The 14,588-nt window shown below is 31.7% G+C and overlaps 3 protein-coding genes and 1 pseudogene across 3 annotated transcripts; 3 read left to right on the top strand and 1 right to left on the bottom strand.

The window, feature by feature from the left end:
• Window positions 1-3,533: 3,533 nt before the first annotated feature.
• Window positions 3,534-5,695, top strand: LOC100796029 (vestitone reductase). The gene is made up of 4 exons (XM_003539595.5): window positions 3,534-3,702; window positions 4,095-4,619; window positions 4,812-5,007; window positions 5,122-5,695. Exons 1-4 carry the CDS (start codon window positions 3,576-3,578, stop codon window positions 5,267-5,269), a joined length of 996 nt encoding a protein of 331 aa, XP_003539643.2. The 5' UTR covers window positions 3,534-3,575; the 3' UTR covers window positions 5,270-5,695.
• Window positions 5,696-7,487: 1,792 nt separating this feature from the next.
• On the top strand, window positions 7,488-9,719 carry LOC100786878 (vestitone reductase). The gene is made up of 4 exons (XM_003540485.4): window positions 7,488-7,643; window positions 8,238-8,762; window positions 9,137-9,332; window positions 9,451-9,719. Exons 1-4 carry the CDS (start codon window positions 7,523-7,525, stop codon window positions 9,590-9,592), a joined length of 984 nt encoding a protein of 327 aa, XP_003540533.1. The 5' UTR covers window positions 7,488-7,522; the 3' UTR covers window positions 9,593-9,719.
• A 1,116-nt stretch (window positions 9,720-10,835) lies between these two features.
• LOC100795502 (uncharacterized) lies at window positions 10,836-11,797 on the top strand. Its single transcript, XM_003539594.5, has 2 exons — window positions 10,836-11,247; window positions 11,523-11,797. Exons 1-2 carry the CDS (start codon window positions 11,037-11,039, stop codon window positions 11,750-11,752), a joined length of 441 nt encoding a protein of 146 aa, XP_003539642.1. The 5' UTR covers window positions 10,836-11,036; the 3' UTR covers window positions 11,753-11,797.
• A 142-nt stretch (window positions 11,798-11,939) lies between these two features.
• On the bottom strand, window positions 11,940-14,384 carry LOC100794969 (vestitone reductase-like; annotated as a pseudogene).
• Window positions 14,385-14,588: the final 204 nt, after the last annotated feature.

Genomic DNA, 14,588 nt, shown 5'->3' with positions numbered 1-14,588 from the left:
AGTCACAGAGGGAGACTGAGAGTTGCAGCGCCACGAGGAGGAGGAGGAGAGTAAGAACCCGAGAACTGAACGAGACAAAAAGGGTTTAGACGCCAAAACCCTTTTTTTATAAAAAAAAACCCAACAACATGGGTTATTTTTAAAAAACTAATGTTGTCTAAGCAAAGACAATATCAGTTTTTTAAAAATCATGTTAAGAGGGGGATATCAACATTGGTTTTTAACAAATCGATGTTGTTTAAGCACACATAACATTGGTTTTTTAAAAACCGATGTTGTCATTACTTATACAACATCAATTTTTAAAAAACCGATGTTGATATCCCCCTTTTCACATCAGTTTGTAAAAAATCGATGTTAATGATAATATCTTATTTACAAAAATGCTATCGCGTATTTTTTAACATCGATTTTGTCATAACCGATGTTAACACGACGATGTTAAAAGTTAATTTTCTAGTAGTGTTTGAACTTTCACACGCGGTGTGCAAAATCTTGCACAAAGTGTGTGAAGTTCCCATGATTTTCAACGAGCTTCTTTTGTCTTCGTGAGAACTCCAATATTATAGAATTTAATAAAGTTCATGCAATCACAAGAAAATAATCAAAGATCAAGTGTGAAAAGGTATAAACTAAAAATGCTAACTAAATAAAGTTTTTAATAAAAACTCAACTAAAATGAACATAAACAAAACTCAAAAGTCTAAAAGGTATTACGCTAAAATGTATGAATAAAAGGCAATTATCACATAGCATTAGACATGGTGCCACTTGATGCATTACCAAAAATAAATGTAGCTGCAATAACTCTATGGGAAATAGAAACCGTATTCAGTGGGCCACTTAGGGGTGTTTGGTTTGACAGTTTTCTGTTTTTATTTTTACTGGAAATAGAAAATGGTGATGAAAATGAGTTTGGTTAAATTTTTGAAAATATTTTCTCAAACGAATAAAAAGATGGGAACAATAAAATCTTGTTTTCAGTTAAAACCAGGAACCTCGTTTTGGGTAAAATAAAAACGCAGTGACAAGGAATGTAATTTTAAACAAATATAAAAATATATTTCCTTTTGAAAACACATTTTCAGTGTTTTTATTTCTTGAAAGTAGAAAACAAGAAGTCAAAACAAACATGTTTTTAGAATTCCAATCTTTTGAAAATGAAAATTAAAAACAGAAAATGAAAATGTAAACCAAACATACCTTTAGGAATATGTGACATCTATTATGACTTATTAATTTTTTTAATCGAAGTCGTAAATTTTTTTATGATTTCAGTTTAATTTTTTTTATTTACTACTTTAAAGTTGTATATGTTTTTTTTTATTTTATAATTTTGAAGTTGTAAGTTTAATTTTTTATTTTATTTTTATATTTTATGACTTTGAAGTCGTAACTTTTTTTTACGTGTAAAGTTTTTTTAGGATTTTTATTTTCTTTTGTTTTGCTTTCAATTTTTTTAAAAATTGTAAATAATTTTATTTATTTATTTAATTATTAAATAAATAATTTTAAATTTTCTTATTATTAGCTTTATTTAATATCTTATATATATTTTTATATGATTTTATTTAATATGTTATATATTTTTTAATATTGTTTTATTTAAAATATTTTATATATTTTTTGAATATTTTTTATTTAATATATTTTATATATTTAAAATTTAGATAACTTTTTAATAATGTTATTGAATTTGATTTTTTTTATAAATCTAATAAATAATACAAAATACTAAAATTTTAAAACAAATAACTTTATATTTTATTACTAATATTAATTTATAATAAATATAGAAATTATATTAGCCATACAATTATTAGTATTATGTCTTTTTTTTTACCCATGAACATTTCTTAGCTTGAATCCGAAGGTTCAAATGACATCGACCCGGTCTTTTGCTGGCGAAAACACTCATTGCTTCAACATCACCAACCCCAGATCTTGCTTTCCCTTTGCCAAATAAACCTTAGCTAATTAACTACACACTTGCTGCAGATCCTTCTTCAAGCTAAGGTCCATGTTCCCAATGATTCAACCTGGTGTTTCGAAGAAATAGAGTGGAACTGATTTAGCTCACTCATGCATCACTCTCATTTACCTCCTGTTGTCCTTGTTGGCCCTTCTCAGTTTTGAATAAGAAGATAAAAAAACTCCTCTTACTTTCCAAACAATTATGGGACACCATCGTCATTTGGATTTTTTAAACAGGGGCATAATTGAAATTTTCTATTCAAAAAATAAAATAGATAATATAATTTAGGTTTAAATATATTTTTATTCATTGTAATTTAATTTCTTTTGTCTTTCTAATTTTTATTTTATTTTTAGTTCTTATAAATTATATATATATTTTTTTTTTGTCTTTGTAACACTTTAGATAATATTTTTTTTTTCATTATTCAAAGTTCTATCTAAAGTGTTTTAAGAATTAAAAACAAAACAAACATAATTTGTAAGTTTTTAAAACAAGAAAAATATTTTTTTAAGAATAAAAAACAAAAAAAAATACTAAATTATAAAAACTAAAAAAATATTTAAATCTGCCGTTTATCATACTTCCTCTCATGAACCATTTGCAATCCTTCTTAACCATAGATTTGGCCCTACATATATATCATCACTACTTCTAAGTAAGTATCTTAAAGAAAGAAAAGAAAAAAAAAAGCTACGTAAATTAGGCGACAAAGTAGGAAAAATGTTGTTGATCATATTCATATGGAGCATGGACTAGCCTGTTACGTACGTCTCATTTTCAACCATTTATTCATAAAGTCACCAATTAGCACGACAATGCTGGACTATTCTTGGAGTCCATGATCACGAGGGATGAACGTGTGATCGAGGACTGAATAGCAATACAAAAACCATTTTAAGTTTCATTCATCCTAACTATTTCATTATTTAATAATATACCCAACTTTTCATTTTGTTGACAGAATATACCTCACTTTTCATATTTGTTACTAATCATTAAAAAATAATACTAAATTTTAAAGTGGTCCTCGTACTCCACTTAGTTTTAAAAAATAATATTAGTAGTTGTTTGTTGACTTCGGCGCTAGTCCAAATTAATTAGGTGTAGTTATAAATAACACGTGGGTTGAAGAAAACGAAGTCCATAACACGCCGACAGAAGAATAAAAAGTAATTGGAGTATATCACTAACTCAATTAGGAACAGATATTAAGTTTGTTTGGTTATAGTAATTACAATTTACTGCATTTGACTGTCTAGGAACAAACTGATTTTTGAAGATTATCAATTTTCTGTAATAGAGGTTATTAGCACGATTAAGTTTCTTATGTATAGACAAGCGTATCTATTGCATTTGTTTTAGCAACTTGATATAGGCCTTTTTGTGTTAGGGAGACTTTTGATTTTCTCTAACTATGGAGTATGTCCCGTTTATTGTTGTATCATTTTGGGTTTAATATAATTTACATTTTTCCAAAAAAAAGAACAAAAAGTAAAGTCCATAGGTGTCACTTTCTAATTAATTGATTTTCCATTTTTTCTTTCCAAACAAGTGGATATATAGCAGTCATCACAGCAAGAGAGAATTCAGAAAAGCCATGCAAATGGAAAGAAGCAAAGGAAGAGTGTGTGTTACAGGAGGTACAGGTTTTATTGGTTCATGGATTATCAAGAGGCTCCTTCAAGATGGTTACTCTGTTAACACCACTATGAGACCCCACCCAGGTACTAGAAGACATCCCATGTATGTTAAATAATTATTTTGAATATTGTTATTGTTTCCTTTAAATCTTGAGGTGTAGGTTTTTTGTGTGTGAATATCTAACTATGAGTAATCTTAATTAAAATACACTCAGATTCTAGCTTTTCACATAATTGAAATTAGAGAGAAAAAATGTTGTATTAAAGTAAGTTTAACCCTAATTTATATTAGTCATTTAAGATGAAATTATTTAACCCTAATTTTACTTGGAATCACTTAGACAAATCTATTTTAATCAATAAAAAGCAGTATATTAAAATAAGTTTGTCATAGAGTGTCTTGCTAACTTTTTCACTTATGTTTAGCAATTTGATTCATAAAACCAAAATAATATTTACTTTTTAAAATAATGTAGGACACAAGAAAGATGTTAGCTTCCTTACCAGCTTACCTGGAGCATCCCAAAGGCTACAAATTTTGAGTGCTGATCTTAGCAATCCAGAAAGTTTCAGTGCATCCATTGAAGGGTGCATTGGAGTTTTCCATGTTGCTACCCCAGTTGACTTTGAACTAAAGGAACCGGAGGAAGTAGTGACGAAAAGATCCATTGATGGCGCACTAGGAATTTTGAAGGCATGCCTCGGTTCCAAGACTGTGAAGCGAGTTGTTTACACCTCTAGTGCTTCTGCTGTGACTTCCAGTGGCATAGAAGAACAAGTGATGGATGAAAGCTCGTGGAGCGACGTGGATAGTCTTAGAGCCTCAAAGCCATTTGGTTGGTCATATGCGGTTTCAAAGACATTGACAGAAAAGGCAGTGCTTGAATTTGGAGAGCAGAATGGATTGGATGTTGTCACACTAATTCCAACTTTTGTTTTTGGACCCTTCATTTGTCCAAATCTTCCTGGCTCGGTCCAAGCTTCATTGAGTTTTGCATTTGGTATGTGATGCAATTTTATTCACCTTTTTTCTTCCGTTTATTAATGTTACTAACAGTTGCTTGAAGGTCATGATTCATGTCACTTACTTAGCAAGTGTAGCAAACAATTCTATTTTGAACACACATGATAACCATGTTTTGTATACTTGCTTCATATAGTTAATTAAGATTTACAAAAGGGAATTTATGCAGGAGAAAAAAGTGCCTTTGGTTTCATGCTTCAGACACCCATGGTGCATGTGGATGACGTGGCTAGAGCGCATATATTTCTGCTGGAACTTCCTAATCCAAAAGGGAGGTATAATTGTTCACAGTGTCTGGTAACTTTTGAAAGGATCTCTGAACTTGTTTCTGCCAAGTACCCCGAATTTCAACTAGGCACAATGGAGTGAGTTTCTGTTGTACTTAATGTTGTTACACACTTGACATTCTTCTTGATTTAATCAAATGATTTTTCTTTGATCTCATTGCAAAACGAAAATTTGCTTATTTCTTCTCATAGCTTGTCCAAGCAAGTTGAAGGTATCAAGCTACCAGATTTATCATCAAAGAAGCTGGTAGATGCTGGATTTGTGTACAAGTATGGACTTGAGGAAATGCTTGATGATGCGATCCAATGCTGCAAAAGAAAAGGGTTACCTGTGAGGTAGTTGTGCTGCGTACCCTTTTATATATCATAGGATGAGGATTGTTATACATATAATGAAACAACAGTTATCTGTGCTAAAACACGGTTTGGGATTTGCTTGCTTTTGGGATTGGATAGCACTGGCAATTAAACCTGCTATTTCCAGTGTAATATGGTTTGTATTAAATATATCTAGTAACATATAATGTATTGATTGTGACAAATCTACATTCACATCTTTCATAAAAGTAATAAAGGTGTGAGAGTGTTCAATGACTTCTAGAAATGCTTTCAAGGAACATGCATTTCAATTTGGATGTTTGTAAACAAGAATGGTCTAAGTCCTGAAATTTTAGGTAGGGAGATATGATGAAGTAATTGAATTGCTGTATTCAGCCCTTCTCATTATCAGTATGATCCATTTTCAATTTATCACATTTTTTCCCAATTCTCTCTTCTATCTTGAACTGAACAATGAATTCTAACAAACAAGAATGAGTAGTTGTGAAATTTTAGGTAGGGCGATGTGAAGACTTAATTGAATTGCTTAAAACAAGAAATATTGCTCTGGTTATAATAGCTTCAGTTCCCTGTTCCTGTTTTTCACTACTCGTGTTTATAATTCAAAGCTAAATCATTACAATAACATGCTTTGCTACTTGGTAGAAGCTAAACCGTTTAATTACCGTAACATATTCAAGGCTTGAATTATTTACATAACATAATATTGATAGTAAATTAGTAATTGGACATCACAGGACCTACCAGTTTAATCTTGAAATCATAGTGACAATGCAAATTGATTGTGATGAAAAGCAAACATGAAGCTAAACTCGCAATTTTTATTGAAGCAATCAAGTTCCCTAGTTTGCACCTTCACCCGAACGTCTGATTATTCTCCACATCTCTAAGCAAAACAAATATAAATGTAGCAAAAGTCAAAAGAAATAAAAAGGATGCATCATTTAGAACAAGAACTACATTTCTACATGGAGTTCCAAGATAAGTATATTTTTTAAATAAAAAATAAAAAAGAAGTGAACTTGCTTCCTTGCCAAGATAACCGATAATTCTTTGAATAAGGAATTATCTAAGGTTTGTGTTACTTTTGAGGTATTTTTAGAAATCATAAGGCAGCAGTCTTGGCTATTGAGAACGCCTTCTAAAGAGGCTGGCATATGTTGTCGCTAGAGTCTGACTCTTCCTTAGTCATTATGGCTTTTAAAAACCCCAATTTAGTTCCTTGGAGGAACTGCATTTGGCTTATAAAGAGTATGGTTTTTTTGATTGGGCACATCTTCCACAAGGAAAACGTACACCTTCTGCAGATACATTAGTCTCTCGTATGGGTCTATTTGAGTATAGGTTTCTCTATAAGTCCTTCTATCCAAAGAAAATAAGAAAAAAAATAAAATAAACTTTTTCATAAATTAAAATTTGTTCTCAGTTAGTTAATTTATAATTATAATTTCTCTGAAACATGACGGGACATTTATAAATTAACTAATAAAAAATTAATTTAAGCCTATGAAGAAGTTGGCTTTATTTTTTTTCTTAGCCACTTCTAAAGAAACTTATCTAACAATGTTTTATATCTGCCAATTCTTTTAATTTGCTGGTGGGATTTTGTTTCCTACTTTAATTAATAGTCTTTTTGTACGTGAGGCTTTACCTTCAGGTAGTTTATAGGCTTTGTCTCATGCTTTTTGTTTGGTACATGTCCCTCAAGATTATCTTTTCTTCATAGTTAATGTTATTCAGTGGGTTTTGCTTTAACCTTGGGGTTGGAGGGTGCCAATCTAAATTGTCCTAACCTTGAGACTGTAGTCTCGCCCATTTTTTTGCTAAAAAAAAAGAACACTATGTAGTAATGGTCTAACGGAGCAATAACTAAGAAAAAAAAATAATGCTGGTCAATGCATATATAATGAAAATGACAAACAATATTTTCCTTATAGCCAAAGTCATCGCAATAAAAAAATTAAAGATGAACCAATTTTTCCAATACATTAATATTATTGATCATGTAAATAAAAATAGTACTTTTTTCTGAAAATAAAAGTCAAAATATCATTAATAAATATCTTGTTTTTTTTTAAATACTAAAATTAGAGTTCAAGAGCTTTAGGTGGGGCCTGATGAGTAATGACCTTCACGTGAAGAAAATTGGATCCACACGTACTCGTACTTTTTTTAAAAAAAATTTACACTCAGTCTCCTGTTGATAGAGAAGGGTGCATAGTATTAATTAATCAGAGGAGTGACGTGTGAGAAAATGGAAGAAAGCAAAGGAAGAGTGTGTGTTACAGGAGGTGCAGGGTATATTGCTTCATGGATCATCAAGAGGCTCCTTCAAGATGGTTACTCTGTTAATACCACTGTAAGACCCGACCCAGGTACGTAGTAGAAGCTACTCATCATCCCTTACATATATTTGCAGTACTAATTGTCATTGTTTCCTTCATATATATATATATATAACTTAATTTTTGATGTGGTATATAGGTCCATTATTCAGGGTGCTTATCATTTTTAGCTGTTTTATGACTTAATTTAACCATAAAATTTAGAGCTGAAAGTCTAGCTAGATCCATTATTTTGTGTACTGTCTGGGTTATAATAATATACTATATTTTATGTGAATGTTGCAGTTTTCAACGTGTTGCTTCGGGTATTACCCGAAAACAGTAGTTGTTTTTGCCACAAATTTTCTAATTAAAAGAAATAGACAATTTGTCAACAAATTTATAATACATGCTGTTTGTAATCAATGGCAGATGACAGTGTAATGGTATGCATTGCCAATTTTCCCTAAAAGAAGAGTGATCTAATAATGTAAATAAAGTTAGTGACAATTTTTCTATATATATATATATATATATATATATATATATATATTTATTATAAAAAAAACACTATGGTTGTTTTCGAACATATATATTAATCCACTAAACCGAATGAGTTTTTTTTTTTTTTTATAAATAAAATAGTGCACGAAGAAGATGCAAGCTTTCTTTATTATTTACCTGGAGCATCTCAAAGGCTACAAGTTTTCAACGCTGATCTCAACATTCCAGAAAGTTTCAGCGCAGCCATTGAAGGGTGTATTGGAGTTTTTCATGTTGCTACACCAGTTGACTTTGAATCAAAAGAACCAGAAGAAATAGTGAGCAAAAGATCCATTGATGGTGCACTTGGCATTTTGAAGGCATGCCTCAATTCCAAGTCTGCGAAGCGAGTTGTGTACACTTCTAGTTCCTCTGCCGTGTTTTACAACGGTAAAGAAGAGGAAGTAATGGATGAAAACTTTTGGAGTGATGTGGATTATCTTAGATCTTCAAAGCCATTTGGTTGGCCATATGCGGTTTCAAAGACATTGACAGAAATGGCAGTGCTTGAATTTGGAGAACAAAATGGATTGGATGTTGTCACACTAATTCCAACTTTTGTTTTTGGACCCTTCATTTGTCCAAAGCTTCCTAGCTCAGTCGATGCTACACTGAATTTCGCATTTGGTATGTGATGAAAATTATGAAAAATAAATTTTAGCTTCTGTGTTTAATTTGGTTTACCGTTGAGAAATCATTAGACAATTAAAACTTACGAATTCCTATTTCTCATAAAACATGCACTGAAATATTTGTCCGTCCAATCTAACGTTAAACCAACACGTTCAATTTCTATTCATATAATCACTTGGACAAAATGTGTGACAATTCTTTTTCCAACACACACTAAAGAAAGGAGCTATAGATGTTCATACACATACTGGATGACTATATATGTTTAATTTATGTGCTTTCTTCAAAGTAAAGATGGTATTGGTGGCTTTTCCATTTTGTCTAAGTGCTTACTCTTGACATTTCTAAATAAGAGGAAGTTTACGTAGGTGACAAAGGACCATTTGGTTTGCTTCTTCAGGCACCAATGGTGCATGTGGATGACGTGGCTAGAGCTTATATATTTCTGCTTGAACATTCTAATCTAAAAGGGAGGTATAATTGTTCACAATGTTTGGTGACTCATGAAAGGATATCTGAACTTGTTTCTGCTAAGTACCAAAAATTTCAACCACAGACAGTAGAGTGAGTTTCTATATATTTGCTTATTCTTAAAGTTGTTATATGCTCGACATTCTTCATTTAAGTAAATGATTTTTCTTTGATCTCATTGTAACAAATATTTGATTGTTTCGTCTTGCAGCTCGTTAAAACAAATTGAAGGAATCAAGTTATCAGATTTATCATCAAAGAAGCTCATAGATGCTGGATTCGTGTTCAAGTGTGGACTAGAGGAAATGGTTGATGACGCAATTCAATGTTGCCAAGAAAAGGGTTACATATAAGGTTGTTGTGTTTATATATATATATATATATATATATTATAGGACGCTTACCCATATAATGAGACAACATTTATCCATGTAATAAATGGATGTTTAAGCTAATAATTCAATCGGACTTAAATGATTCATACTGTGATCAACTCTAGTTTCACAGTTAGTTTTATTAAATATTTAAATATTTTCATTTCAATCATTATAACATAGACCTTGGAGCTGAAGAGGTCATTTAACCAGAACAATTTTTCTTATTTCATCAATTCAGTTGCATATTCACCAAAAACAAATTCAGTTGCATGTCTCGTCACATCAGCCTACCAAAACATCATTTAGTCAGGTCGTTAATGTCAATAGATAAGAAAATGAAGATTCCACCAACTTATTTTGAAAACTCCCAACGTATTCATTTCTGGAATTTTGGTTCCTCCTCACGTTTTAATTTTGGAACTAATATTGATTGAGACGTGTAGAAACATTTTATGGCGGTTATAAACGCCAAATTTTTAAATTTTTTAAAAGCCCTTAGTAAAACAATTTTTGACATTTACAAAATGTCAAAATAAATCCCAACAAAATATAATATAAAATTAATAAAATTATCGTCACTCCATCATTTAATGATAAAACTTAAGGGTAAAGATCAAAAGTATTAACGAAAGAAAAGATGAAACATCATAACTAGTTAAATATTTGTTTGAAGACAAAAACTTAAAATTTAAAAAAGTTCAAGAATTAAAATCTTAACTAACTCTACAATTAATTATAAGAGTTTACATGTGATCAACGAAATCCATACCATTCGATACAAACCATGCATAGAAGATATTATACTTCAAGTGTGTTTGATAAGTCCATTTAGTAATTCATAAAATATTTTGATTAACCTATAAGTTAGTTTAACCAAATTTATAAACTAGGTTTATAACTTAGTTTATTGAATTGAAGGTTTTTTTTAAGATTAACTGATAAATGTAAAATTAAATAAAAGGATACAATTGATTAATTTATTAAATAAAGTAAAAAAAATCTCAATTAAATTAAGAATAAAAATGAAAAAGAAAATAAAAAATTATAGCTTATAAGGCATCTTATTTTTATAAACTAGTTTAATTTTGATAAGATACTAAAAATTATATGATTAAAATAACGTTAAAAAAAGATCTCAAGGAAATTAAGGAGGATAAAAATGAAAAAGAAAAGAGAAGAAAAAGCTATTATACATAAAAGAGAAGAAAAAACTGGTAGCTTATAAGGTATCTTATTTGCCATATCGTGTCGTTTTCTGTTGCTAGTGCCACTGACAATATCCAACATTATCATCGCTCTTTACTCTTTCTGAGAAACACAGAATCCTTCTGAACTCTTAGAAGAGCACACTTTTCGCTACCAGTTACTTCCCTCTTTCATTTCTTATATCTGCTAAGTAAAATCAAAAGGGTGAATCTGAATGGTTTTTGCTGTTAGTTTCTCTCAAAGCCTCCTTCTGTGCAAGCCATCATCATCATCATCATCATATCAGGTCAAGTGTTGCTCACGGTCACAGAACAAAGAAGCCACGTCACATATTCAAACAAAGAAACGGTGCTTGAGGTGCAACACCCTTTACTCAGATGAAGATAATTCCCCACTTGCTTGCTCCTTCCATGGCCACACCAATGGTAAGCAATACATATGTAAATCATCTGGGGGATGCTTTTTTGCTAAGTATAATAATTAAGATAAAACTTTTGTGATACTGGTGCTGTTTTCTATTTAGAATTAGAGTTTCACCTCTGGTAATGAAAATTTACATTAGAAGTCAACATAGGCTATTATAGTGAAATTCCAATTCTTATCCTCTGTCATGCTTTCACCATTGGGTTGGGTTACAAAATACTATTTTTAGTTGTAATATTGTAAAGCATGACTATAATTTACCTGTACAATGTTGTAGGAGATAAGGGTCTATTTTCATTTGCTCCACCACACCAAGGAATTGATGGGGATTGGAGTGATAAATCTGGAGTAATAGTATACAAATGGAATGAGAAGAATGACAGGCCAAACACTGGCCGTGCCAATTGGAAGAAAAGATGGAGTTGTTGTGCTGAGTATGATGAGAATGCCCCACCCTGTAGACGTGGCTGGCATGTTTGTTATGATGATGGTTTTACTTTGTATTAGCTACAATTCTTGTTCTGAATGATAAATCTTTTTTGGTTTCTTTTGGAGTGATAAATCTTTTTGTTTTTTCTTAGAGATATGGCCAGTGTCAGATGTCAATAATTAGAGGTGTAGGTGAAGATACAAACTTGTGAAATTGATGTCTACTAGTATAACCAATCATGGGTCTAGCTTTCATGAGTAACTAAAATTTACTTTGGTTTCATCTTTGTTCTGTTTTTGTCTCACAGTGAATTTGTATTCACTTCACGCCTTAGTCTAGCCATATTCAAGGTTATGAAAAACAATTGTGGCCGTAATTTCAGCAGTAACATCAAGGTTTTTTTAGTCTCTGCAACCACAACACAACCACAATTTGTCTGCAATTTCCCAATATATCAAGGAACGCGATGAAATTGTGCTCGCAATTTAAAATCTTGGCTATATTGAAGAGAGAACAAAAGGTTTCAAACTTACAAATAAGAAACTGAATATTCCATGAATGCATCTTCAAAACTTCTCGTTGTTCTTACTATCATAACAGGTAAGAAACAACTTTGCAACAACCAACATAGCACATATTATTAATTATTAATTTAATACAAACGAAAAAAGTAATAGAACTGCAGACATTAGTTTCTATTGTAAATAGCAGTCCAATCCCAGAAGAAATTAAGTCCCTATTGGTAGCTCTAACAAGCATTGCCTTATTATAAGGAATGTGGATAACCGTTCTGACATAAAAAGGGAACACTGCTACCTCACAGGTAACCTTTTCTTTGCAGCATTGAACTGTATCATCAAGCATTTCCTCAGGTCCATACTTGAACTTGAATCCAGCATCTATCAGCTTCTTTGCCGATAAATCTGGTATCCTGATACCTTTATTTTGTTTTAAAGCACTACAAGAAGAAATATTAAAAGATGAATGCTAGTAACACTCTCTTTCCAACACTTTCTTGTGATTGGCTGGAATTTGTTGGAAATAACCAATTTTGGTGGATCTCATATTTAAATTAAGAGATAGAATCATTAATAAAAGTGTTACCCACCAAGATTGTTGATTTTCAACAAATTTCGGCCAATCATAAGAAAAGTGTTAGAAAGAGAGTATAGAAAGAGTAATGCTAGCATTTCTCATATTAAAATATTTGTTACAGTGAGATCAAAGAAAAAAATTCACAATAATCAAGAATGTCAAGTGTGTAACAGCATGCAGAAGTACAATAAAAACTCACTCTGTTGTTCGTTGTTGAACCTCTGGGTATTTGGCAGAAACAAATTGATATACCCTTTCAACAGGTGTATTATATGAAGAACATATGTACCTCCCTTTTGGATCAGGATGTTCAAGCAGAAATATATGCACTCTAACCACATCTTCCACATGCACCATAATCCGATCATTGAAAGCTAATGGATCTTTGTCACCTGCATAAATTTCCTTTTGTTAACAATCATAAGCACAAGCACTTAGCTAAACGGAAAAGTCAACATTGCAACACATTCTCTGAAACACTCAATTTAACTCACTGTTGATTATTAGTTAAAATTTATGCGAGTCTCACTCCTTATCTGTTAAGTTTTATTCCATATTTAACACGTTCCACATAAATTTCAACCAATATTGCCTTCTGGCATTTCTCAATTCTCGTATTATTTGAGTTGAAGCAAGCACAAGCACAAGCACTCAGCCTAAATGGAAAAGTACAAATTACTATCTGAAGCTGAAGCAAGCACACGAAACATTGTTATCAACTTTATCACGTACATGTATCCTTTGTTTTACTCATTTTATCGTAGTGAGAAGAGTTTCAGGGTGTGTTAGTATTTCCGTTCAACGCATGTTGAATGCGAATCCAATGTGAGAGTAGGATTCACATTTAACACACAATAAATGATAGAAAACAGGACAAGCAAATTGCATCACATACCAAATGCTAAGATTCAGTGCATCAGAAATTGAGTCTGGAAGCTTAGGACAAATGAAGGGTCCAAGAACCAAAGGTGGAGCTATCGTCACAACATCCAATCCATTCTTTTCTGTCGATGTCTTTGAGACTGCATAAGACCATTTCAATATCTTTGAAGATCTAAGATAATCTACATCACTCCAAAAGCTTTCATCCATCACTTGGTCTTCTTCGCTGTTGCAAACCACAGCACCAACGCTAGTAGTGTAAACAACTCTCTTCACAGTCTTGGAATTGAGGCATGTCTTCAAAAAACCTTAGTGCACTATCAACTACTTCCTCAGGTTCCTTTACTTGAAAGTCAACTGGGGTAGCAACATGGAAAACTCCAATGCTTTCGGGATTGCTGAGATCAGCACTGAGAATTTGTAGCCTTTGGGATGATCCAGGTAAGCTGGTAAGAAAGCTAACATCTTTCCTGTGTTCTACTTTAAATATATTATAATCTTTGAATTCTATCATTTCAAAATAAAAACTAAAAAGTACGAGAAAGAAAGGACAAAACACACTTGCAGTGTGTTGCCTATTGTTCTTCTCGAACCTTGAGATCGAGAATGTTCGTGCGTTTCACAGGGACTGAATAAAATGGCGTGACTGTGTTCAATCTTAGTCATTGATGATGGTGAAGTGGCCATACCTGAGTAAGGACTTCGATGTTCAGGTAAGGTATAGAGTGGTGACTGAGAAATTAGAGAGAAGCATTTCTCATAATGTTGGATCGGATCCAAAGTTTAAATAGCATCCATGATATATATATATATATATATATTTATGCAGTAGATACTGTTATGAATGTGATTGACCCATTTCTGAAATGTTCAGAGAAATAATTGCCAACCATTACATAGTTTAAGTGGTTAGTGGGGGCTTTGAATAATTTATGA

Source organism: Glycine max, chromosome 12, assembly GCF_000004515.6.
Source record: "Glycine max cultivar Williams 82 chromosome 12, Glycine_max_v4.0, whole genome shotgun sequence".
NCBI classification, from domain to species: Eukaryota; Viridiplantae; Streptophyta; class Magnoliopsida; order Fabales; family Fabaceae; genus Glycine; species Glycine max.
The sequence above is the reverse complement of the archived record's forward strand: the minus strand, read 5'-3'. Positions and strand labels throughout refer to the sequence as shown.

Excerpts from the sequence above, each read along its gene's own strand:
- LOC100786878 (XM_003540485.4), top strand. The coding sequence starts at position 7,523 with ATGGAAGAAAGCAAAGGAAGAGTGTGTGTTACAGGAGGTGCAGGGTAT. Across the intron at positions 8,763-9,136 it reads TACACTGAATTTCGCATTTG|GTGACAAAGGACCATTTGGT; the intron begins GTATGTGATGAA and ends AAGTTTACGTAG. Across the intron at positions 9,333-9,450 it reads TTTCAACCACAGACAGTAGA|CTCGTTAAAACAAATTGAAG; the intron begins GTGAGTTTCTAT and ends TTCGTCTTGCAG.
- LOC100796029 (XM_003539595.5), top strand. The coding sequence starts at position 3,576 with ATGCAAATGGAAAGAAGCAAAGGAAGAGTGTGTGTTACAGGAGGTACA. Across the intron at positions 4,620-4,811 it reads TTCATTGAGTTTTGCATTTG|GAGAAAAAAGTGCCTTTGGT; the intron begins GTATGTGATGCA and ends GAATTTATGCAG. Across the intron at positions 5,008-5,121 it reads TTTCAACTAGGCACAATGGA|CTTGTCCAAGCAAGTTGAAG; the intron begins GTGAGTTTCTGT and ends TTCTTCTCATAG.
- LOC100795502 (XM_003539594.5), top strand. The coding sequence starts at position 11,037 with ATGGTTTTTGCTGTTAGTTTCTCTCAAAGCCTCCTTCTGTGCAAGCCA. Across the intron at positions 11,248-11,522 it reads CTTCCATGGCCACACCAATG|GAGATAAGGGTCTATTTTCA; the intron begins GTAAGCAATACA and ends ACAATGTTGTAG.